The following is a 27791-nucleotide window of genomic DNA, read 5'->3' on the forward strand; positions in this document are numbered from 1 at the left end:
TTACCAGCAGTGTTCTCCAGTGACCCCGGACATTCCTGTATATATATATATTACCAGCAGTGTTCTCCAGTGACCCCGGACATTCCTGTATATATATATATATATTACCAGCAGTGTTCTCCAGTGACCCCGGACATTCCTGTATATATATATATTACCAGCAGTGTTCTCCAGTGACCCCTGGACATTCCTGTATATATATATATTACCAGCAGTGTTCTCCAGTGACCCCGGACATTCCTGTATATATATATATATTACCAGCAGTGTTCTCTAGTGACCCCGGACATTCCTGTATATATATATATATATTACCAGCAGTGTTCTCCAGTGACCCCGGACATTCCTGTATATATATATATATTACCAGCAGTGTTCTCCAGTGACCCCGGACATTCCTGTATATATATATATATTACCAGCAGTGTTCTCCAGTGACCCCGGACATTCCTGTATATATATATATTACCAGCAGTGTTCTCCAGTGACCCCAGACATTCCTGTATATATATATATATTACCAGCAGTGTTCTCCAGTGACCCCGGACATTCCTGTATATATATATATATATTACCAGCAGTGTTCTCCAGTGACCCCGGACATTCCTGTATATATATATATTACCAGCAGTGTTCTACAGTGACCCCGGACAATCCTGTATATATATATATTACCAGCAGTGTTCTCCAGTGACTCCGGACATTCCTGTATATATATATATTACCAGCAGTGTTCTCCAGTGACCCCGGACATTCCTGTATATATATATATTACCAGCAGTGTTCTCCAGTGATCCCGGACATTCCTGTATATATATATATATATTACCAGCAGTGTTCTCCAGTGATCCCGGACATTCCTGTATATATATATTACCAGCAGTGTTCTCCAGTGACCCCGGACATTCCTGTATATATATATATTGCCAGCAGTGTTCTCCAGTGACCCCGGACATTCCTGTATATATATATATATTGCCAGCAGTGTTCTCCAGTGACCCCGGACATTCCTGTATATATATATATTACCAGCAGTGTTCTCCAGTGACCCCGGACATTCCTGTGTATATATATATATTACCAGCAGTGTTCTCCAGTGACCCCGGACATTCCTGTATATATATATATATATTACCAGCAGTGTTCTCCAGTGACCCCGGACATTCCTGTATATATATATATATTACCAGCAGTGTTCTCCAGTGACCCCGGACATTCCTGTATATATATATATATATTGCCAGCAGTGTTCTCCAGTGACCCCGGACATTCCTGTATATATATATATATTACCAGCAGTGTTCTCCAGTGACCCCGGACATTCCTGTATATATATATATATTACCAGCAGTGTTCTCCAGTGACCCCGGACATTCCTGTATATATATATATATTACCAGCAGTGTTCTCCAGTGACCCCGGACATTCCTGTATATATATATATATTACCAGCAGTGTTCTCCAGTGACCCCGGACATTCCTGTATATATATATATATTACCAGCAGTGTTCTCCAGTGACCCCGGACATTCCTGTATATATATATATATATTGCCAGCAGTGTTCTCCAGTGACCCCGGACATTCCTGTATATATATATATATTACCAGCAGTGTTCTCCAGTGACCCCGGACATTCCTGTATATATATATATATTACCAGCAGTGTTCTCCAGTGACCCCGGGACATTCCTGTAGTAATTTGTGTCACTTCTGTGTTGTACCCTATGGTGACTGTCGGGGGCGCTCTCTTACGCCTCTCCCGCGGAGTTCCCCCCACTGTTCACAATGTCTCTTCTGCGGGAAAAGTCACATTATAAAAAGCAACAATGCAAGTGTCATTAATCTGGAAAAAAAATGAATTTTTCCCAAATACATAAAGTATAAGAGAGTGAAAATCCATAAAATATATAACAGAGTGTATAATAATCCTGGCTGCCTGTGCTGTTTGCTCCATTACAACCATGAGAAATTCCAGAAAAAAGCATCGAAAGCCAGAAGAGAAGACAACACAGCAGAGTGTATGAGGAGCCTGGAACCACCGCCATCTACTGGTGGCAGTGCTGAACTGTCTACAGAGGAGGAGATTACTGAGGCCCTCACTCCAGCAACTCCGATCTAGACGCAGTGCTATGGCTTCTGGTGCTAAACTAGAACACGCCCATAATGCAGTCAGAACACGCCCCCGGAAATGACGTCACCTACCATATAGCCGGTATGCGGCTCTGCATGTGGAGGTATGTGGAGATTCCCTATTACTGGGCGCAGGGGGCATTAACTATTTCATTACTGAGAGAAAGTTTGTGTATTTGGGTTGCGCTGTTTGTACATGTGCAGCTGTCTACACACCTGGTATACACACGGCTCAGCTCCGTACACCTCATACACACGGCTCCGCTCCGTACACACACGGCTCCGCTCCGTACACCTCGTACACACGGCTCCGCTCCGTACACCTCGTACACACGCGGCTCCGCTCCGTACACCTCGTACACACGGCTACGCTCCGTACACCTCGTACACACGCGGCTCCGCTCCGTACACCTCATACACACGGCTCCGCTCCGTACACCTCGTACACACGCGGCTCCGCTCCGTACACCTCATACACACGCGGCTCCGCTCCGTACACCTCGTACACACGCGGCTCCGCTCCGTACACCTCGTACACACGCGGCTCCGCTCCGTACACCTCGTACACACACGGCTCCGCTCCGTACACCTCATACACACGGCTCCGCTCCGTACACCTCATACACACGGCTCCGCTCCGTACACCTCATACACACGGCTCCGTACACCTCATACACACGCGGCTCCGCTCCGTACACCTCGTACACACGCGGCTCCGCTCCGTACACCTCGTACACACGGCTCCGCTCCGTACACCTCGTACACACGCGGCTCCGCTCCGTACACCTCGTACACACGCGCCTCCGCTCCGTACACCTCGTACACACGCGGCTCCGCTCCGTACACCTCATACACACGCGGCTCCGCTCCGTACACCACGTATACACGCGGCTCCGCACACCTCATACACACGCGGCTCCGCTCCGTACACCTCGTACACACGGCTCCGCTCCGTACACCTCATACACACGGCTCCGCTCCGTACACACACGGCTCCGCTCCGTACACCTCGTACACACGCGGCTCTGCTCCGTACACCTCGTACACACGCGGCTCCGCTCCGTACACCTCGTACACACGCGGCTCCGCTCCGTACACCTCGTACACACGCGGCTCCGCTCCGTACACCTCGTACACACGCGGCTCCGCTCCGTACACCTCGTACACACGCGGCTCCGCTCCGTACACCACGTATACACGCGGCTCCGCACACCTCGTACACACGGCTCCGCTCCGTACACCTCGTACACACGCGGCTCCGCTCCGTACACCTCGTACACACGCGGCTCCGCTCCGTACACCTCGTACACACGCGGCTCCGCTCCGTACACCTCATACACACGCGGCTCCGCTCCGTACACCACGTATACACGCGGCTCCGCTCCGTACACCTCGTACACACGGCTCCGCTCCGTACACCTCATACACACGGCTCCGCTCCGTACACACACGGCTCCGCTCCGTACACCTCACACACGGCTCCGCGCCGTACACCTCGTACACACGCGGCTCCGCTCTGTACACCTCGTACACACGGCTCCGCTCCGTACACACATGGCTCCGCTCCGTACGCCTCATACACACGGCTCCGCTCCGTACACCTCGTACACACGCGGCTCCGCTCCGTACACCTCATACACACGCGGCTCCGCTCCGTACACCTCATACACACACGGCTCCGCTCCGTACACCTCGTACACACGCGGCTCCGCTCCGTACACCTCATACACACGCGGCTCCGCTCCGTACACCTCGTACACACGCGGCTCCGCTCCGTACACCTCGTACACACGCGGCTCCGCTCCGTACACCTCGTACACACGCGGCTCCGCTCCGTACACCTCGTACACACGCGGCTCCGCTCCGTACACCTCATACACACGCGGCTCCGCTCCGTACACCTCATACACACACGGCTCCGCTCCGTACACCTCATACACACGGCTCCGCTCCGTACACACACGGCTCCGCTCTGTACACCTCATACACACGGCTCCGCTCCGTACACCTCATACACACGCGGCTCCGCTCCGTACACCTCATACACACGGCTCCGCTCCGTACACCTCGTACACATGCGGCTCCGCTCCATACACCTCATACACACGCGGCTCCGCTCCGTACACCTCATACACACGCGGCTCCGCTCCGTACACCTCATACACACGCGGCTCCGCTCCGTACACCTCATACACACGGCTCCGCTCCGTACACACACGGCTCCGCTCCGTACACCTCATACACACGGCTCCGCTTCGTACACCTCGTACACACGCGGCTCCGCTCCGTACACCTCATACACACGCGGCTCCGCTCCGTACACCACGTATACACGCGGCTCCGCTCCGTACACCTCGTACACACGGCTCCGCTCCGTACACCTCATACACACGGCTCCGCTCCGTACACACACGGCTCCGCTCCGTACACCTCATACACACGCGGCTCCGCTCCGTACACCTCGTACACACGCGGCTCCGCTCCGTACACCTCGTACACACGGCTCCGCTCCGTACACACATGGCTCCGCTCCGTACGCCTCATACACACGGCTCCGCTCCGTACACCTCGTACACACGCGGCTCCGCTCCGTACACCTCATACACACGCGGCTCCACTCCGTAGACCTCGTACACACGCGGCTCCGCTCCGTACACCTCGTACACACGCGGCTCCGCTCCGTACACCTCATACACACGCGGCTCCGCTCCGTACACCTCATACACACGCGGCTCCGCTCCGTACACCTCGTACACACGCGGCTCCGCTCCGTACACCTCATACACACGCGGCTCCGCTCCGTACACCTCATACACACGCGGCTCCGCTCCGTACACCTCATACACACACGGCTCCGCTCCGTACACCTCATACACACGGCTCCGCTCCGTACACACACGGCTCCGCTCCGTACACCTCATACACACGGCTCCGCTCCGTACACCTCATACACACGCGGCTCCGCTCCGTACACCTCATACACACGGCTCCGCTCCGTACACCTCGTACACATGCGGCTCCGCTCCATACACCTCATACACACGCGGCTCCGCTCCGTACACCTCATACACACGCGGCTCCGCCCCGTACACCTCATACACACGCGGCTCCGCTCCGTACACCTCATACACACATGGCTCCGCTCCGTACACCTCATACACACGGCTCCGCTCCGTACACACTCGGCTCCGCTCCGTACACCTCATACACACGGCTCCGCTCCATACACCTCGTACACACGCGGCTCCGCTTCGTACACCTCGTACACACACAGCTCCGCACACCTCATACACACGGCTCCTCTCTGTACACCTCGTACACACGCGGCTCCTCTCTGTACACCTCGTACACGCGCGCGGCTCCGCTCCGTACACCTCGTACACGCGCGCGGCTCCGCTCCGTACACCTCGTACACGCGCGCGGCTCCGCTCCCCACGCCTCGTACACGCGCGCGGCTCCGCTCCCCACGCCTCGTACACGCGCGCGGCTCCGCTCCCCACGCCTCGTACACGCGCGCGGCTCCGCTCCCCACGCCTCGTACCCGCGCGCGGCTCCGCCCCCCACGCCTCGTACCCGCGCGCGGCTCCGCCCCCCACGCCTCGTACCCGCGCGCGGCTCCGCCCCCCACGCCTCGTACCCGCGCGCGGCTCCGCCCCCCACGCCTCGTACCCGCGCGCGGCTCCGCCCCCCACGCCTCGTACCCGCGCGCGGCTCCGCCCCCCACGCCTCGTACCCGCGCGCGGCTCCGCCCCCCACGCCTCGTACCCGCGCGCGGCTCCGCCCCCCACGCCTCGTACCCGCGCGCGGCTCCGCCCCCCACGCCTCGTACCCGCGCGCGGCTCCGCCCCCCACGCCTCGTACCCGCGCGCGGCTCCGCCCCCCACGCCTCGTACCCGCGCGCGGCTCCGCCCCCCACGCCTCGTACCCGCGCGCGGCTCCGCCCCCCACGCCTCGTACCCGCGCGCGGCTCCGCCCCCCACGCCTCGTACCCGCGCGCGGCTCCGCCCCCCACGCCTCGTACCCGCGCGCGGCTCCGCCCCCCACGCCTCGTACCCGCGCGCGGCTCCGCCCCCCACGCCTCGTACCCGCGCGCGGCTCCGCCCCCCACGCCTCGTACCCGCGCGCGGCTCCGCCCCGTACCCGCGCGCGGCTCCGCCCCGTACGCCTCTTACACACGCGCGCAGCTTCGCACGCTCCGTACACCTTGTACTGAGATAATGACATTTGTGTTTTCATTGGTTGTAAGCCATAATCATCAACATTAACAGAAATAAACACTTGAAATAACATCACTCTGTAATGACTATATAATACTAGATGGTGGCCCGATTCTAATGCATCGGGTATTCTAGAATATGCATGCGGCCGACTGGGCGCGACTAAGCAGCGAAGCAGTGTTTAAATGGGTTGTGCACTACTTTAAATTAACTTCACAATGTATCCCCTCGGTGCCCCTAATGAATTTTGTCATTACGTCATGTTGTCAATCCTGCTTGTGACAACATCGCTTACGACGCACAGCCAGCACTTAATTCTCCCGCCTGCAGCCGGCTCTTGCTTCCGTTTACATCACGACTATTTGCGGCTGCAGCCAGGGGTCTGCTGTTCCGCGCACCACAGTGAATGACGGGCTGTGGGCGGGGTTATCCCCCATCGTGTCACATCCAGCATCCACAGCGCGGTCTGTCAATGTGGTTTGTATGGCTCCGTCATTCCTCTAATCCTGGTTTGTATGGCTGTCTTATCTTGGATTGTACGGCTTCCTCATCTTGGATTGTACGGCTTCCTCATCTTAGCTTGTATGGCCTCCTTATCCTGGTTTGATTTTAAATCTCGCGCGCCGTGTTGCTAAGGACCGGACAGCGTGTTTTAATTTAGCGTTAAAATCTCTGATTAGTCGCGGCAGGAGGGCGCGACCAATCAGCGAATTGTATTAGTGAGGACCGGGGAGCGGCTACTTCTGCTGCGAGAAGCCGGGAGATGAGCCGCTCCCCGGTCCTCCCTTGACACCCTAGCCGCTGATCTTCCGACTGTAGCCGCATGGTGTTACTAAGGACCGGACATTTGTGTCCAAAATCGCTGATTGGTCGCGGGCAGAGTCTGCAACCAATCAGCACAGCAGTGTTTAAATTTGTCGGCAAGATCACTGACTGGTCGCGGGCAGCGTCCGCGACCAATCAGCACAGCAGTGTTTAAATGTGGCTCAAAGATCGGTGATTGGTCGCGGGCAGCGTCCGCGACCAATCAGCACAGCGGTGTTTAACTTTTGCGCCAAGATCACTGATTGGTCGCGGCCGGAGACCGCGACCAATCATCGAATCGTATTGGTGAGGAGCGGAATCGTATTGGTGAGGACCGGGGAACGTCGCTGCCTGTGTGGCTACTTCCGCTGCGAGAAGCCGGGAGGGGAGCGGCTGCTCACAGCAGAAGTATCCCGACCCGCAGCGCCGCTCCCCGGTCCTCCCTTGACACCCTAGCCGCATGGAGGTCAGCGGCGCCGGCGGTCGAGGTCCTTCTGCTGCTACCGGCTGGGAGATGAGCGCCTCGTGCCGGTCATCTCCCGGCTGCATCTCCGTCCCGCAGATGAGCCGCTAACGGCCGCCATCTTTTTTCTGAAATCCCGCGTCACTGATTGGCCACTGCCGGACCATTGAGCGACGCGGGATTTCCTGGACAGACAGACAGACAGACGGGATAAGACGATTATATATATAGATGAGTTTCACGTTTGTATTGAAGAACTGAAATGAATTAACTTTTTGATAATATTCTAATTTGTGAGATGCACCTGTATGTCCCCACTTGCCACCATAAAACAATATTTTTTTTCCTCTTCCTGATTACTAAAGAAATTGTCACCCCTTTATTTAATAGGGTCCCAGATCCTAGGTCCCTATGTTGCCCTCATCTAGTTCATTTTAATAAGGTCCTCATCCTGGGCCCCTTCCAGTAATAATATCCCCATCCTAGGTCCCTATGCCGTGTACTGTATAATGGGCCCCATATATTGCTCCATACTGTATAATCGGCCCCATATATTGCTCAATACAGTATAATGGCCCCATATAGTATGTAATGGGCCCCATATATTGCTCCATACAGTATAATGTGACCCATATATTTCTCCATGCAGTATACACTGGGCCCCATATGTTGCTCCACGGTATAGTATGTAATGGGCCCCGTATAATGCTCCATACATCATATACTGGGACCCATATATTTCTCCGTACAGTATAATGGGCCCCATATATTGCTCCATACAGTATAATGGGCCCCATATATTGCTCCATACAGTATATACTGGGCCCCATATACTGCTGCACAGTATATTTGCTCCATATAATATATAATGGGCCCCATATATTGCTAAATACAGTATATACTGGGCCCCATAAATTGTTCCATACAATATTATGGCCCCGTATAGTATGTAATAGGCCCCATATATTGCTCCATACAGTATACACTGGGCCCCATATATTGCTCCATACAGTATACACTGGGCCCCATATATTTCTCCATACCGTATACGCTCAGCCCCATATATTGCTCCACGGTATAATGGCACCATCTACTATGTAATCGGCTTATCCCGTCTGTCTGTCTGTCCGTCCAGGAAATCCTGCGTCGCTGATTGGTCCGGCCGCGGCTAATCAGCGACGTGGGATTTCAGAACAAGATGGTGGCCGTTAGCGGTTCATCTGTTGCACGGAGGTCAGCGGCGATGCAGCCGGGAGATGACCAGCGTTACGGCTGCTCGCAGCAGAAGTACCCCGACCGGCGGCCTAGGCGGCGCCGCTCCCCGGTCCTCACTTCACACTTGCCGTCGGGAGATCAGCTGCTCTAGCCGCTGATCTCCCGACGGTAGCCGCATGGAGGTCAGCGGCGATGCAGCCGGGAGATGACCGGCGCTAGCTCGCAGCGGAAGAACCCGCATAGGCAGCGCCGCTTCCCTGTCCTCACTAACACGGTTCGCTGATTGGTCGTGGCCGGCGGCCGCGACCAATCGGCGATATTGGCGCGAAATTTAAAACGACGCTTCTCTGATTGGCACCATCTACTATGTAATCGGCTTATCCCGTCTGTCTGTCCGTCCAGGAAATCCCGCGTCGCTGATTGGTCCGGCCGCGGCTAATCAGCGATGCGGGATTTCAGAACAAGATGGCGGCCGTTAGCGGTTCATCTGCCGCACGGAGGTCAGCGGCGATGCAGCCGGGAGATGACCTTCGCTAGCCGTTCATCTCCCGGCTGCTCGTAGCAGAAGTACCCCGACCGGCGGCCTAGGCGGCTCTGCTCCCCGGTCCTCCCTTCACACTTGCCGTCGGGAGATCAGCGGCCCTAGCCGCATGGAGGTCAGCGGCGATGCAGGTGACTTGGCACCAAATTTAAGCAAAGTAGTGCACAACCCATTTTAACACTGCTTCTCTGATTAGTCACGCCCGGTCGACCGCATACATATTCTAGAATATCCGATGCGTTAGAATCGGTCCACCATCTAGTATTGTATATAATGGGCCCATATAATGCTCCATACAGTATAATGGGCCTCATATATTGCTACATACAGTATACACTGGACCCCATATATTGCTCCACGGTATAATGACACCATATTGTATATAATGGGCCCATGTAATGCTCCATACATCATATACTGGGCCCCATATATTGTGCCATACAGTATAATGGGCCCCATATATTGCTCCATGCAGTATACACTGGGCCCCATATATTGGTCCATGGTATAATGGCACCATATTGTATATAATGGGCCCATATAATGCTCCATACTTCATATACTGGGCCCCATATATTGCTCCATACAGTATACACTGGGCCCCATACATTGCTCCATACAGTATAATGGGCTCCATATATTGCTCCATAGAGCATATACTGGGCCCCATATATTGCTGCACAGTATAATTTCCCCATATAGTATATAATGGGCCCCATATATATCTCCATACAGCATATAATGTGCCCCATGAGTTGCTCCATGCAGTATAATGGCTTGATATATTGCTGCATAAAAAAAATAAGATCAAATATTTGTCTCTCCCGTTCTCCGCAGGTTCGGTATAATCAGTGCGTCTTCTACATCGCGCCCTTTGCCCTGACACATCAGAGTCAGGAGACGCTGAAGACCCTGGAGCTGCGGGGAATGAGTAGAGGTAAGTATTTCCAAGAAAGAGAGGGACTCTGGTGGCATCGTGGGCCCTTTGTGATGGGAACCCCTGTGGCAGGGCGGGCCCCATAGTGTGCTGTCACCCCCCTCCCCTTCCCCTACTGGGCCACAGTATTTGCCTGCGTGCATGGAGTGGTGACGCCGGCTGTGATCGTCACGGCGGATCAGATCTTCGTGCGTGCGGTCCTGCATCCTCCGCTTTTAAAGGGCCCTTCCCCCTAAAAACTTTTTTCTTCCCCCTCTTCCTTCTCCTCTCTGGGGCCACCAGGCATTTCACCAGTACCCCGCCAGACCAGTCCGACCCTGAACTGGAGTGCCTCATTCAAATGCTAAAGATAAAAACACTTTATACTGCTGTCATCTGGTGTTGTGGAAAAGTCGGGGCTAATCCAGGCTTTGTTCATTTTTAGCAGAGTGAGCCTGACAGCATTTTCTGTTCACAAGCAAATGCGGCTGTCTGTTATGATTCCCCCGGCGTCACTAAAAACTCGCTCAGACGAGACTCTAGCGGCAGAACAGCACAACACCTCCGAGGCATAAAGGGACAGCTCATGCCTGGTGTCCAGCTTTGAGACCTAATAGTTGAAGCTCGCAGAGGAATTAGGGAGTATGCTGTTTTTGTCGGCCAGGTATTGCTTGACCATCATTTAAAAACTTTTCCCTCCTTGTCAAAAATATCAGGGCATGGACACTGGGAGGGTGTCGTGAAATTGGCCCAGGCCCTTGACAGTGTACTCCTGCCTCTGTTGTACCTGGTGTGTGTCTCCCTCACCTCTCCTCCTTGGTTGGGCAAGGAAGCTTGATGGGAATTTTTTCAACATATTTTTTTTCACAGTGGCCTTCTGGCATAGCACCATTTTAGTAGACCTCTCCTCCTCAGGAAGGAGAGATGCAAGGTCTTCCATGTAGCGTGGGTCTAGCAGGGTGAGCAACCTGTACTTTTTTTTTGGACAAGATGAACATAACGAGAGGGTCACAGGAAAGGCAGCAGTACCTAAAGTTGACCATATGTGCTAAGGTTCCTACAGCCAAGACTTTCCTGTCTCCACCATGATGACACAATGACGACTCTCAATCTCTTCCTCGTCATTCTCCTTATTCCCCTCCTCAGCCCATCCACGTAGGAATGACAGGACAAACCCTGCGTGGGTACTAGCTTCTGTTGCACTAGCAACCCGCTCCTTTTCCTCCTCCTTAGCCTTCACCTCCTCATTGTTAACCAGTCTGCGCTGAGCAGATGAGATGAAGCTGGGCTGGGTAGTATTTCCCTGTCTCATGTCTTCCTCTATTTCCACCTATTCCGCGTGCAAAGCTTCATGTTTAATTGTCAGCAACGAATGTTTAAGTAGGCACGGAAGTGGGAACTTTTCGCTGATTATGGTGTCATCGCCAATCACAGTCTTTGTGGAGTCCTCAAAGTCTTGGAGAACTGCACAAATCTCAAACATCCATGTCCACTCTTTAGTTGTTATGTGCGGAGGCTGACCAGAATACCAGTGGGCATGTTGGAGCTGGTATTCCACAACTGGCCTATCCTGCTCACAAAGCCTTGCCAGCATGTGCAGTGTGTAGTTCCAGCACGTGGTGACATCTCCCACCAATCGGTGAGCTGGCACTTGTAGAGCGGCAGCTGTAGCTGACTTGCGGAAATGGGCGCTGATGCGGTGTACCTTGATCAAAAGCTGTGGTAAATTTGGTTAGGTTTTCAGAAACCCCTGAACTACCAAGTTGAGTACATAGTCCAGGAAACTACAAAGAGAACAAGGGGTACATATTGATAGGCACCAAGTATTCTAAATTAACAGTAAAGATCAAACCACAAGGATTGAAAAATTATATATGAATTTTATTTGGAACACTAAACATACTCCAATTAAAACATACTTAAAAACACGTAGCAAATACCTGTAAAGGTGTATAATATATCAAAATGTAAGTACAATACGTATAATAATAGAGAGGCAATACATATTATTCCCCAAAATCCGCCCAGGAATAAAGTGATATAGTGAGTATCTGCAATTATAGATGCTCCCTTGTAAAACAACTATATAAAGGTATACGCAATTGCATTAGTTAAATGAGAGAACAAAATTACTCCCATCCAAACCGTGCATATGTGGGCACATTGCTATCTTAGCCCAATGTATATATTCTATAGAAGGTATACAGCAAATACTATACCCACCACAGAAAGAATGCACCGACAGGGAGACAGGCGGATGGCGGGAAGACAGTGGAAAACAGAAGCCCAAGCATGGAACATGTGTGAGCTTTCCAAGCTTCACTACCAGGTTACGGCCATTATCACACATGACCAGGCTTGGCTGTAGGTTCAGCAGCGAGAGCCACAGATCTGTCTGGTCTATTATTCCTTTCAATAACTCTACCGAGGTGTGCGGTGTGTCTCCTAGACATTTTAGCTTCAGCAGAGCCTGTTGCCGCTTCACTGAGATAGTGCTGCAGAGCTTCTGGCTAATGTGGACGACGTGCTCTGAAATATCACATCAGAGAGAATGAAGAGGTGCAGGAATTGGTGTAGGAGGTGGAGGAAACCAGGGCTGTGAAGTCGGTAAGCCAAACCTCAGACTCCGACTCCCTTTTACGTGACTCATGTTTAAGGGATAAATTTACTGTAGCACAGATTAATATCAGCTAAAAGTCTAGACCCTTAGATCAGGAATAGGACAGACATTTATAGGACATTTCATAACTTTCCCAAATTCTTATGAAAAAATACTTCTCACAAACTGCCCTGAACTACTGTACCTAATTTGTTATATATTTTAGGAGTCGGTCCATTTTATACCGACTCCAACTCCACCAAGATGGGTACGACTCCAACTCCACAGCCTTGGAGGAAACCCTGATAGAAGTAGGGCCAGCAATCCTCTGCATCGGTAGCACATGTGCCATGCCAGGGCGGAACTCTGCCCCTGCCTCCACAATGTTCACGCAGTGTGCCGTCAGGGATGTAGCGCCCCTGGCCACAAGCGCTTGTCCACGTGTCGGCCAGTAAGTGCATGGGTGATATTCCTGGACATGTGCTGGTACAATGCGAGGATGCCACACTGGAAGACATAGTTGTGGCTGGGTGATCGAGTACCGAGGGACGGCTGCCTCCATGAGTCGGTGGAAGTCCTCTGTGTCTACTAGCCTGTATGGCAACATATCCACAGAAAGCAGCCTGCAAATGTGCCAGTTTAACGTTTAGTCTTGTGGGTGGATGGGTGGCTGGGAACATTTTTTTTTTGTTTCAAGGCCTGGGGTAGGGACAGCTGAACGCTGTGGTGGGACAAGGTCTTGGAATGGCCTGATGATAGTGCCTCAGAATGTGGAAGGACAGGTGCAGTGCACTAGTGTCATAGACATGGGATTGGCAAGCTCTAAGCACAGGGAATGAGGCAGTGGTGTTACCTACTGGCACTAATTGTGGACCACGGCGTTCACAATTGGTGTGAAGTTGTGTGCGACGATGACATGTGCTTGATCATGCTGGTGGTTAAGCTCTTAGTGGTCAGCCCCCTGCTAATCTTGGCATGGCACATGTTGCAAATGACCATTTTTTTGTCTCATAACTGTATTTAAAAAAGTCCCAGACTGGGGAACACCTAACTCTTTGAGGGAGAAATTCAGGAGTGTCTGTGCTCTGTGGAACAGTTTCCCACCTTCTCCCTCTGCTCACCCCACTGCCTCTTCGTACTTGTTTCGGTGCTGTCGATCCCTCCATCTCAGCACTTCTGGCTTCACTCTGTATGCTGTCTTCCCAGGTTGGGTCAGTGACTTTGTCAACCATCACCTCGTCTTCCACCGCCGCACCCTTGTCCTACTTCTTGTTTGTTGATTTAACCGCAACTGTGTCTCATCATCATCTACCTCCTAAAACAAAATTTGTCGTTTCCCACAGTCATCTTCTTGTGACCATGGCTGCTCTACATCTTGAGCATCACTAAACTGCATGTCATCCTGTCCCTCTAGGAACATGCAGGATGAGAGGCCACAAGAAAATGATTTTGTAAAGAGCTCCTCAGAGTTTCCTAGTGTGTGGTCACTGGTCTCCTGGGACTCTACATGATGGGAGGAAGGAGGACTGGGGTGAGGAATAAGTGATCCAGACTCTTCGAAAGTAAGACTGGACCATGTGGAAGACTGGGTGGTGCTGGTTAGCATGCTGGAAGCATCTGTTATCCAATCGACCACCTTTTTGCACTGGTGTGGCTTCAGAAGTGGTATCCCATGCCTCCCTGCCAAGTGGGACAGGAAGCTATGTGTCCTGAATGGGTGTGTTGATTGTGCTCCAGCAACAGGTGCAGTCGCCCCTGCTCCACGTCCTTGCCGGCTGTGTGCACCATCATCAGCACTTCCACTTCCCCATCTCTTACTGCACGCCTTACACATTTTGCAATTGCTGGCTCTCTGGAAACCAAGTTTCCTTGATTTAATTGAAACTAATTTGTTGTTAAAAAAATTGGCTCATCTGTAGCAGGCCAAGCGGTTTTTAAAAATTTCAAACTACCATAATTTCACACAGAGCACATTAAAATGTATGGATGACAATATATTAAATTCCTCCCCACCCCCCCCCAAAAATGTGGTAACCTGCTGTAGGTATATTATTTAGCAACGGACTGCAAAGCCCTAAGCCCTGCCTATAAGCTGTATTCAACCACTCTCTTTGGTCCAGCAGTTGTCCCTAGGCTTAATGCAGAATGTCTCACATAGGAACAGAAAAACACAAGATTAGCTCTGTTAGTGTGATGATTCAGCACCAGTAGCACCATTAGAGGACTCTGATTAATGAAACTGTGCACACACAGGTCTGGACAACTACTCTCTCCCTCCAAAAAGAACTGTCCCTGAGCTGTGCAATGGTGTCAGTCAGCCGAGCGTTGCGGCGCCAGTCCTGATGAGGTAATGCAGCTAGGCCATCGCAGTAATGCTACTACCAAGATGGATGCAGCATTACTGTGACTCACAGGCAATCCACGCATATTTACCTGAAGACCTTCAAAAGGAACCTGAAGACCCACCTCTTCCGACAAGCCTACAACCTGCAGTAAACACCACTGCACGACCAGCTCTACCCTCACCTAATGTATCGTCACCCATCCCTTGTAGACTGTGAGCCCTCGCGGGCAGGGTCCTCGCTCCTCCTGTACCAGTCGCTGACTCGTTTTGTTAAGATTATGTAAATGCTTTTGTTATGTATATCCCTATCACATGTAAAGCGCCATGGAATAAATGGCGCTATAATAATAAATAAAATAAATATTTATTGGCTGTGTGACAGGCACCAAACATGCGGGGCAGGAATTCAAGCATTCAATTCAAGCACCAGCCAATGCTCGACGAGTGCCGAGCATATCCAAGCCGCCAGATACTCGAGTAATATCCGAGTAACACCGAGCACGCTCATCATTATAAATTCTCTTTTGTCAAAAAAAATAAAGCTCTGATCCCTTTGACGAACAGGTTTCCCCCCTATGCACACATACACACATAGGGAGAGACCTGTCAGTCAACTGAAACCTAGAGTTGTGGCAGCATTAATCTAATAACCGGCTCCTGTGAAAAGTCAACCGTGAGATCATTCTTCAGCTGTACAACAATAATGGATTGCAGCACTAGGAAGATGGAAAACAATTATATAGGCGGCTGATGGTGATGTAGTCCATAAAGAACTGTGGGCAAATGTGCATAGAAAAGCTGAGCAGATAATAAAGGTGTCGTCCTCATCATATAGTAGTTAATCCCTGATGTAGATTCCAGTGTTGGCAACTGAGACACGAATTATTGTTATGGAAGATGAATCTATGAACAGTGTATTCTGCTGCAGACTCCAAGGAAGAAACTGCTCGTTGTAGTTTTAAAATATGTTCTTTTAAATGTTGATTTTTGAAGGGAAAAAAACAGAATGCTGTGAAATAATGAAAATAGTAATACTCGCATCCCATGATGCTCCCATTACAATGTGGCTTGGGTCCGGTGCCAGTCTCCAAATGAACATGTTAGCCCAGTAGAAAATCAGTGGCTGAAGCAGTGACCAACAGCCAGTGATTATCATGAAGGTGTTGTCTATGTAAGATTTTTCCACTAATGTTCCAGTCCATATGAGAAAATAGAATACTACATCTTAATATTATATCTCACAGTGGTGTATCTAAGGGGGGCTGGCAAGGTATTTGCAAAGGCACAGCATCAGAGGGGTGTCACTAGGCTGTCTAATGCAACAGTTCTATGTGTGTCTCTCAGGCGGTGTCATGTGTCCCGAGCTGCCTTCTCACCCAGTGTGGGGTTTGTCCATTCTTCATACCGGTTGCCAAACTGATAGCTGGCAACAAGAACATGTTAAACAATATATCCCAGCCTTCAGTTGTATTCTTGTCTTTCTAGAGCGAGTACAATTGAAGCTCTGACCACTGACACTTCCAGGTCAGGACAATGTCAGGAGATCATGCTGCTGATGCTATTCCTGCGCCGCAGATGATGTGATTGGTGGCAAGTTAAGCACTCCAAGGGAGCTGAAGAAACCGGATTTTTATTGACAGAGGAATATCTTGTCTGGAAACAGTATAGGTAAAGGGGTGGAATGTGTGCGCAGAAAGTATGGGGAGGAGGAGGGGGATGTGTGAGGAGACTTGAGTGGGGAAAGTGGATGAATGAGGGGACTGTATGAAGGGGAAGGTGTGAGGAGACATTATGGGGAGGTAAAAGGGGAAATGTGTGAGGAAGCAGTATGCGGAGGTGGGCAAATGTGTGAGGAGACAGTATGGGGACAGTATGGGTGGATGTGTGAGAAGACAGTATGTAGTGGAAAGAGGAAATTGTGGGGAGAATAATATGGAGGGAGAAAAGTGTGAAGGGACACAGTATTGAAGTTGGGTAGTGTAACGATGTGGATGCATGAGGGAACAGTAGGCGGGGGGAGTGTGAGAGAAGGGCAAAGTATAAAGTTTAGGTATTGTGGGGGCATTATGGGGGATAGTATGAAGAGGGCACTCAGTATGCAAAGGAGAGGACAGTGTGGAGGGAGCACAGTAAGAAGCAATTATTTAGGGGCACAGCAAAGGGCAGATATTATATTATTATTATGCAGAAGCATTATAAGGGAAGGGCACCATGTAAGGTTGTACCACAGAAGGCTGGAAAAGAGTGGTCTAAACGTAGAAGGAAGAAGCCAGCTCACCGTAATAGCCAGTTTTTTTCTAGATATCAATGCAGTATCACTTCCAGGGACTGAAACAGGTATAGTGTTCTAGGAAAGGAACAAGCTCAATTGATATAAAAGCTTCAACTTTGTTGGTTAAAGTTTATAAAACTATATTTGCATCCAAAATCACCAATGCGTATCTAGTTCACACTGCACTTTTACCAATGGACTCATGGTAAAGGTGCAGTGTGCATCAGAAACGTGTTTTTGCTGACTGCCAGTGTTTGAATGCAAACATGTTTTCAGAACTTTACCAATAAAGATAAATATATTATATCCATTGAGCTGGATCCATTCCTAGAACTCTAAAATTGTTTGTTTGAAGAGGCCAGTTATGGATGTGAAAAGTCATGATGGTGTCTGGACAAGATGAAGAATAATAGAAAGAGAACAACTCCATCCAGAGAAGTTGTCATCCATAAGGTACCTGGATTTAAATATTTATTTGTGATACCAGCTACGTCTCTTCATTCAGGTTTCTGCATTGTCGGAAGTCTGATAATTACTGATAACAAATCCCAATATCTCCTTACCATTGTTAAGAACATATTGAGAACTGAATGTTCATGCCATACAATTGTTTGTGGGGCTGAGATGACATTACAATTGATCACTGCACTATGCTATATGATGTATTCCTGTACTGATGGTGTTTATCGTGCTGTATTTCTGTGCTGATGGTGGTTCCGGTGATGTATTCCTGTGCTGTTATTGGTTCTGATACTGTACACATGTAACAATCCATAACTTGTCAGATAATGTGATATTTGGCTTTGTTGATGAAGTATTTTCATCTGACAAGTTAACACTAGAACTATCGCATGTTTCATAAGACCTAGAACTACCACTAGGGAGTCATTTTGACCCCCATTCAAAAGTACTGACTCTGGAGTAAAAATAACTTTTTTTGCCAATAACTTAAAAAACATTTGCCTTACATCATGTTGACTTAGTAGGACACCCATCATTTTCTCTATAATCTTCAGTATTGTCAATTATATCACTGTTACTGCTTGACTCTGATTCTTCAGAAATGTCATAAGGAAAATATTCTTCATCAGACTGAGTATTTCTTCCTGACTTTCTTGTTCTGACTCATTTTCAAATAAATTCTCAAGACATTTCAAAATTTCATAATTTGTCACAGACCCCTCTGCTTACTCATGCTTCAAATATACGTTGCAAAAACTGACCTATAAGATCCCAGAAGTAATAAAATTATGTATGGGATCAAATTGACCCCTTCGGTACTTATAGATATGAATTGTGAAATCTGGTCCCCTGAAAAAATTACAATTCAATTTTATGTCCTAAAACATACACTACCATGAATGAATGTCACAAATTCATTTGATAGAAATAGAAATGATAAGAAAAATAGCAAAAGGGTCAAAATGACCCCTCTGGTAGTTCTAATGTTAAGGATTACTACATCTGTATTCGTTATGAATATTAATTATAGAATTCATCACAGTAGAGTGCCAAATCCTAACAATGTGCAATATACTCACTATCGGGATTTGGCTGCGCTTGCAGATACCAACGGTGATCACGTGACCACTTGTGATTTTCATAATTATGGTCTTGTGCCGACTAGCTACTCTTCCTGCTTCTCTCAATCTCTTCAGGGTCTGTGGTATTTCACTGAACATTGAGAGAATTAGGAAGATCAGCTTATTGGCACGTGACTGGAAGTATGATATTTCATATATGTGCGGTCACATGACTCAAGCTGCTTAATTTGTGCATAGGTAGGGGCATCAAAGTGAATTTTTGCCCCAGGGGCAGGAAAACCTAGATTTGCTTCAGATATCTCATCAAAGGTTTCCTCTCAAGTTTTGTATGATTTTCATTTTGTTTTTCATTCAGATCCCTACATTATTGGATCCACTCAGTGGAGATTTTGTATATGAGAATTTTCCTGATTGACCCATCAAGGATGGATAGGGACAGGGACAAGATAGAGGAGAGGATATTACATCTCGCCCTAGAGATCCTCTTCCGGCTTACTGGAGAGGTGAGAGATTCTGATTGATGACATCACATTACAGTATTCTTTTTATTGTATGTGTCAGGTTCGTATAAGGTGTCAGAACGTCATAGTCTGTCTCTCCAAGGAGGAGTGGGAGTATTTAGAAGGACACAAAGATCTGTACAAGGACATCATGATGGAGGATCCTCAGCCCCTCACATCACCAGGTAATAGACATGGCTAAATGCACATGGCCTATAATAATCTGTATTTAAAGAATGAATTCAGTCCCTGTATGTGTTTCTTCCAGTTTTATCTAGTAAGAAGACAACACCAGAGAGATGTCCCCGTCCTCTTCTTCCACTGGACTGTAATCAAGAAAATCCTAATGTTCCTCAGGATCATCAGGTAGATGGAGAGGAGGTGTCGTGAGATCTCCCCTATGATGTGTAGACATCTGTGAAGGTCTTGTGCTTAGTCTTGATTTATCCACCAGTATTATATGTTTCATACTTGTGTAATGAGAATGATGGAAATGGCAGGATTAGAGCTGATCATAGATGTGACTTCTCCATTATGTGTTTCAGGGTAAAGATCTGCCCCATATTAATACTACAGAGACATATGTGAGGGGTGATGAGCGGTGTAAAGAGGAGATTCCTACAGATAACAGTATACGTGAGTAGTAACGGCTAACTGCAGAGAAGTCATAGATTCTGGATGCTACAATTATGTGTTGATTTTTTTTTATTATTTATTTTTTTAGAGTGTGCGACAGATTTTGAAAACCTTTTATTTGTGTGTATTTGTATTGATAAAATTGAAAGGCCATCTTCTTACAACACGGAAAAATAACATCCATAGCTGATCACCATAAGAGTTTGCTCACATTAGTGTAGAATGAGAGAAAACATCGCATTGCCCTCAGACCAATGTTATTCTATGAGTCCGAGCTGAGTAAAAAATCAGCATGCTGCGAATGGCCACATACAGTGCCTACAAGTAGTATTCAACCCCCTGCAGATTTAGCTGGTTGACACATGCGGAATTAACTTGGCATTGTGACATTTGTACTGTAGATCAGCCTGGAAGTGGGAAATGCACTGCAGCAACTTTTGGTTTTGTTTTTTTTTTTTTTGTTTTTTTTTTAAAACGTTAAAAGTTAATTCAGAGTGTCATTTATTATTCAACCCCTCAAACCACAAGAATTCTGTTTGGTCCCCCTAAAGTATTAAGAAGTAGTTCAGGCACCAAGAATAATGAGCTTCACATGTGTGGATTAAAGATCTCTTTTGCCAGCCTTTTCTGACTATTTAAGACCCTCCCCAAACTTGTGAACAGCACTCAGACATGGTCAACATGGGAAAGACAAAGGAGCATTCCAAGGCCATCAGAGACAAGATCGTGGAGGGTCACAAGGCTGGCAAGGGGTACAAAACCCTTTCCAAGGAGTTGGGCCTACCTGTCTCCACTGTTGGGAGCATCATCCGTAAGTGGAAGGCTTATGGAACTACTGTTAGCCTTCCACGGCCAGGACAGCCTTTGAAAGTGTCCTCCCGTGCCGAGGCCAGGCTTGTCCGAAGAGTCAAGGCTAACCCAAGGACAACAAGGAAGGAGCTCCGGGAAGATCTCATGGCAGTGGGGACATTGGTTTCAGTCAATACCATAAGTAACGTACTCCACCGCAATGGTCTCCATTCCAGACGAGCCCGTAAGGTACCTTTACTTTCAAAGCATCATGTCAAGGCTCGTCTACAGTTTGCTCATGATCACTTGGAGGACTCTGAGACAGACTGGTTCAAGATCTTTGGTGCCAACCACACACGTGACGTTTGGACACTGGATGGCACTGCATACGACCCCAAGAATACCATCCCTACAGTCAAGCATGGTGGTGGCAGCATCATGCTGTGGGGCTGTTTCTCTGCCAAGGGGCCTGGCCATCTGGTCCGCATCCATGGGAAGATGGATAGCACGGCCTACCTGGAGATTTTGGCCAAGAACCTCCGCTCCTCCATCAAGGATCTTAAGATGGGTCGTAATTTCATCTTCCAACAAGACAACGACCCAAAGCACACAGCCAAGAAAACCAAGGCCTGGTTCAATAGGGAAAAAGTCAAGGTGTTGGAGTGGCCTAGTCAGTCTCCTGACCTTAACCCAATTGAAAACTTGTGGAAGGAGCTCAAGAATAAAGTCCACATGAGACACCCAAAGAACCTAGATAACTTGGAGAAGATCTGCATGGAGGAGTGGGTCAAGATAACTCCACAGACCTGTGCCGGCCTGATCAGGTCCTATAAAAGACGATTATTAGCTGTAATTGCAAACAAGGGTTATTCCACAAAATATTAAACATAGGGGTTGAATAATAATTGACCCACACTTTTATGTTTAAAATTTAATAAAATTCAACTGAGCAACATAACTTTTTGGTTTGTAAGATTTATGCTTCTGTTCATAAAACCTACTCTCGTTTGCAGTTTGAAGGCTCTAACTTATTTGCATCTTATCAAACCAGCTAAATCTGCAGGGGGTTGAATACTACTTGTAGGCACTGTATATCGGACAAGATCCTCCAAAGCAAGTCAATGGATGCGAACAAAAAAAAACGTATGGCACACAGACAATGCGTATGCCGTCCGTTTTTCTTTCACACACCTCAAAGGAACCACAAAGTTTCATCAGTCAAGTACAGAAAATGCACAGCCAAAACCCTCAAATTGGATAGATAGAATAGATAGATAGCTAGATATCCTGCACATGTATAATTTTACAAGCCTCTACATGTAATAAATTTGCACCCTTTAGTGCCTTTCATTTGGGACTAAAGGGTGTTTAGCCTGGTTTTACCTAATAAATAAATAATGAAGAAAAAAAAATGTCTTTGGGTCACCCATATTTTTGATAACCAGCAAAGTTAAAGTAGACAACTGTGAGCTGATATTATCAGGCTGGGAAGATCCATTGTTATTGGGCTTTTCCCAGTCCAAAAATACCAGCGCAGAACTGCCCTAGAAGTGGCGCATCACATGAGATGCCCCATTTCTGGCCTTAGCCTCACTGTTCTCGATTGCCCTGGCAATCAAGGTAATGGGGTTTGCGGTTGATTTTAGCTGTGATTTTTCAAATATCACAGCTGGCACCAAGCCCTGGTGTTAGTAATGGAGAGGCGTGTATCAGACACCCACATTACTAACCAAGAAATCAAAATTAAAAACACACACATCAAAAATACATTATTTTAAAAAAACACTCCCCGACACTTTTCCTGGTTCACCAATTTGTTAATAAAAAAAAAAAAAAACATGCAGGTCCTCCATAGTCCACAAATGGATTCTATGAAAAACGTAAAACGAGAGAAAAAAAAAAGCAAAACACTGTCCCTTGTTCACTAATTTATTTGAATAAATGTTCCCATCAGGTCCGATGTAGTCCAACGTTCCCGGAATCCGGCCCCAGTGACTGTAAATAGCAGGAACGTTATTGCAATTCACAGTCGCCGGGTACTGACGTAATCGCTCATCAGATTTGGCGGCTCCCGCTGCACTTTGCGAGACCTGGTGGCTCTTAACAACAGTGACGTCAGTAACTATACCGCTCATCAGAGTCACTGAGTCACACTGCGCTCTGAGAGACCTGGCGACTCTGATGAGCGGTATATTTACTGATGTCACTGCTGTTCAGAGCCGCCGGGTCTCGGGGAGCGCAGCAGAAGCCAGCAACTCTGAGTGGTGACGTCAGTACCCAACAACTGTGAATAGCAGTATTGCCAATTTGACCTTCCAAACACTGAGATAACTCGGATGAAAAACACTGACACCCAGAACATTTATGCATATGAGCTGCCATGAGCTCAGTACTAACCAGACAGTGAGTCCAAGTTGTCCCTGCTGTTCACTTTTTATCCCCAATACAAGGATTTTTATTTTGATACAGGAAGTCCCCAATACACATATTGCGATATAGTCAGACTAAGTTTACACTGATGATCATAGATGGAGTCAGGTCATACACAGAAGTCGGGAGGGCAGGCAGACAAATAAGCAGAGTGATCCTGGTCAGATGCCAGTTAAGGTCAATATATGGCAGGCAAAAGAGAAAAGTCACATTATGGAGATTAGCTACAACTAGATTGACAGAGTAGAGGAGAATCCAGAGGCAAGTAACAAGCCAGGTTAAAACCAAACCACAAACACATATCTTCCACTCTTTACTTTGCAAAAAAATAATACAAAAACATGTACTTGGTACTAGAGCACTGCATTTTCTCCTAAACCTGGCTCATGTGCTCTGTGTGTATGTAGCTGTTATGGACTGTGTGATGGACACTTAATAGCACTGACTTATTGGCGCCTTCATAAATCTTTACTGAACGTTTTACTAGGAAAAGTTGCACAGTCACAAGGAAACCTGAACCTATGACAAAGCTACAGAGACGTAAACTATTGAAAAAGCACAACCTTGTAGCCAAACATAGTAATCCACTAGTCCCTGCTTTGACATCTACTAATGTCAACTTTCTCCTACTCAATTGAATTTTGCCACAATATGTATGGAAATGTTTCTATAGAATTGCTTTAAAATATCTAATATTGTAAGAAATGTCATTCCCTGTTAATGAAAAATAAAATCCATTTTATTCTTGGCAGTTGGATGTAGCAGAAGCTCAGAGGAACATCTGTTATTTTCAAATTGTAAAGCAGATGATCATGGTGTCACACCAGATTCATATGAAGAGCAGATCATTATCCCGGATCCACCTCCAAGTCTTCACATCAAAAATCTTTCAACTGTTCCTTTTCAACAAGTCCAGTCTTCTGATTCATCACGGACTGTAGAGCATAGTAAAAATAACAGAATGGATATGCAACATCAAATAACTCACACAGGAGAGAAACCATTTTCATGTTCAGATTGTGGGAAATGTTTTGTAAAGAAATCACACCTTGTTAGACATCAGAGAATTCACATAGGAGAGAAGCAATATCCATGTTTTGAATGTATGATATGTTTTTCTCAGAAAGGAGATCTTGTTAAACATCAGAGAATTCACACAGGGGAGAAGCCATTTTCATGTCTAGCATGTGGGAAATGTTTTCATGATAGATCACATCTTCGCTCCCATCAGAGAATTCACACAGGTGGGAAATCATTTTCATGCTCAGAATGTGAGAAATGTTTTATAAAGAAATCACATCTGGTTAAACATCAGAGATGTCACACAGGGGAGAAACCATTTTTATGTCCACAATGTGGAAAATGGTTTCCTTACAAATCGAACCTGATTACACATCAGAGAATTCACACAGGGGAGAAACCATTTTCTTGTTCAGAATGTGGGGAATGTTTTAGTCAGAAATGTTATCTGATTACACATCAGAGTATCCACACAGGGGAGAAGCCATTTTCATGTTCAGAATGTGAGAAATGTTTTACAAAGAAATCACGTCTGTTTATACATCAGAGAATTCACACAGGGGAGAAACCATTTTCTTGTTCAGAATGTGGGAAATGTTTTAGTCAGAAAGGTGGTCTGGTTACACATCAGACCATTCACACAGGGGAGAAACTATTTTCTTGTTCAGAATGTGGGAAATGGTTTACTCAGAAAGGTCATCTGGTTAGACATCAGAGAATTCACACAGGGGAGAAACCATTTTCTTGTTCAGAATGTGGGAAATGTTTTAGTCAGAAAGGTGATCTGGTTACACATCAGAGAATTCACACAGGGGAGAAGCCATTTTCATGTCTAGACTGTGGGAAATGTTTTAACGATCACTCCACTCTTAGCTCACATAAGAGAACTCATGCAGGGTAAAAGAACACTTTCACTTTCAGAATGTAGTAAACGTTTTACAAATAAGGCAAGTAAGCAAGTCTTGTTGCCCATCAGAAAACTCATTTAGGGGGTTTCAGTGATGACAGCGGGGAGATCACACAATATCCCACCACTGCCATCACGTCAAGAATTCACAGGATTCAGCAGGGATTCGCCAGCACACGATCCCGACTACTCACTACGTAGCCATCGGCAACCGAGCAGAAAGCGTATGGCGTCACACCTTCGGATTCCAATGCATGTCATATGTGTATACGCCCCTGTACGGTTACTCCAGTTTCAAGATAGCCCAATTATTATTTGCTGCCACTACCGGCCAGATTCGAAATATAATACAGGCCTGGTCGGACGCCTGCTTTCTGGTAGCGTATATGGCTTCAGGGGAGGGAACGATTACAGAGCAAAAGAAATGAGACTATTAAATTTTATATTTAATCCTAAAGGGAGGTATGAAAAATATACAAGGATTTTACAAAGGGGCCATTTACAGTACAGAATATACAGTTACACAAAATAAACAGGATTGAAGAAGACTTACTATAAAGATCGCTGAGACGATTCAGTTTAGGTGGAGGGGAGACACTCCAGGTTTGACGGTTGTCGAACGTGATCCATTGCTATATAAAATATATACTCCCGGTAATGAATACTGATCCATCCTCAGTGGGGTCTTTTATGCCGAAGGGGGAGGCCGACCCACACACCCCTTGTGCTGACACTATGTGAGCTGGGCTCCAGCCTTCACATTTTTATTAAAATCGCTAACTTCTGGGATAACTTAACACTCCTTAATCGCAGAAGCTTGCAAACGATGCCATAATTTCCATTATGAATTTGCCTTTCTTCAGAGACCACACATGACAAAGTTGCGGTCTGTTATTTTGTTACTTTTGCGTTACCGCTCCCCGGAGGGGCTCACAGCTACGGTAAAATAAGCATATTGTTCCTAGGCTGACCCTTCCACTAAAAATATAGGTCCCGTTATTATCGGACGTATGGAACTTGAGATATTCCATATTCGTGCTTGTCCGACTGCAGTTTGCAGTTGGGAATTGTCAGTGTGTTTGAAGCTTAAACAAGCTTTCCTCCTCACCCAGGTGTAAATTATCGCAGGCCTGCGTCAGTGGAAGCTACACTCGCATTTTAATTGGGTTGGTAGCACCCCTTGTGCTAGTATTTGCTTACAAGGCACTTCTCGTGTGTGTTAATTTGCATACAGACAGATGGTGGATTGTCAGCTCTTCTCCTCTGATAAATACTGTAGGGGAGGAAGGATGAAGAGAGGTTTCAGGGGGAGACAGTATTTTCAATATTTCTATGACGGGGAAAGCCATTTTCATGTCTAGAACATTTTACTCACAAATCCCATTTTCTTAAACATCAGAGAAAAAAACATGGAAGCAGCAATTTTCATTTTATTGTCAAGTTCATCAAGAAACCATTAGTTATAAGGTACATAACTAAGGGAAAGTAATTTAGATTATCCAGTGATGATCAGGAAATGTATGCAATTACCAATAAACACCTGTTATCGAAAAGCAAATAAAATTTACGGAACACATCTTTATATTCTCCTTTATTTTCAACAATTACATCTCTGTATGTCGGCCTTCTTCGATAAAGATAGGACTTTGGATCCATAATATTTTATTTTTATATGGCGTTATAATGTTTCTTATATATTTATTATATGTTGAATTATATTGGATTATTCAGATATGTCATGATCCCTTCGCTCTAACTCTTTGCCATTAATAATGTATATATGTGTTCTTATCTTATATTTTCTGATCTATTATCTCTCACTTATCTGCTACTTCTGCTCAGGCACCAATGTTGTATAATGCGCTCTAGATCTACTTAATGTTCCATATATATATATTTTGTATGGAGATAGTACCTTATATACTCCTCATTTTTTATTGCCCACTGATGTGTTCCTCTTTAAACATTTATCTTTCTTACCATCAACGTTCGATTTGTAATCTGTGCGCATGCGCTATGGATCAATTGAACGTTCTATATATTATGTCAGGGTTTATCTCTTCACACATGCGCGGTCTACTTACAAGTCATTAGTGGTGCCGAGCTCTTCTGCGTATGCCCGGCATTCTCTTACTTAATAACTTTGTCAATCTTGGATTGTACTTTGCGTGCGCTATAGATCAACTGAACGTTCCTATATTCTGTGTCATTATTTTTGCACACATGCACCCCTTGTCTACAAATTACGAGTGGTCCACATGTTTTCTGCGTATGCTCGGGTCTTTCCAATAGAAATGCTTCACTCGCACACGCACTTTGATAACTCTAGAAACTTTATTGACCCTTCTTTTTTGTGCATGCACAATGAGTGTTACAAGCAAACTTTATCAATACAGTGTGTTCACACCTCTGCATTGGCGACCTTAAATCAACTTTATTTATATTTTATGTTCACGCATGCG

General features: G+C 47.2%; 1 protein-coding gene across 1 annotated transcript; it reads left to right on the forward strand.

Moving 5' to 3' along the window:
- Positions 1–2088: 2088 nt before the first annotated feature.
- On the forward strand, positions 2089–27308 carry LOC141271957 (uncharacterized). Its single transcript, XM_073682210.1, has 6 exons — positions 2089–2236; positions 10210–10309; positions 19609–19732; positions 19816–19913; positions 20093–20183; positions 24155–27308. Exons 3-6 carry the CDS (start codon positions 19699–19701, stop codon positions 25321–25323), a joined length of 1392 nt encoding a protein of 463 aa, XP_073538311.1. The 5' UTR covers positions 2089–2236; positions 10210–10309; positions 19609–19698; the 3' UTR covers positions 25324–27308.
- The last annotated feature ends 483 nt before the right edge of the window (positions 27309–27791 follow it).

This window comes from Phyllobates terribilis, unplaced genomic scaffold (genome assembly GCF_046119375.1).
Source record: "Phyllobates terribilis strain yellow unplaced genomic scaffold, ASM4611937v1 Scaffold_5__5_contigs__length_657084704, whole genome shotgun sequence".
NCBI lineage: Eukaryota > Metazoa > Chordata > Amphibia > Anura > Dendrobatidae > Phyllobates > Phyllobates terribilis.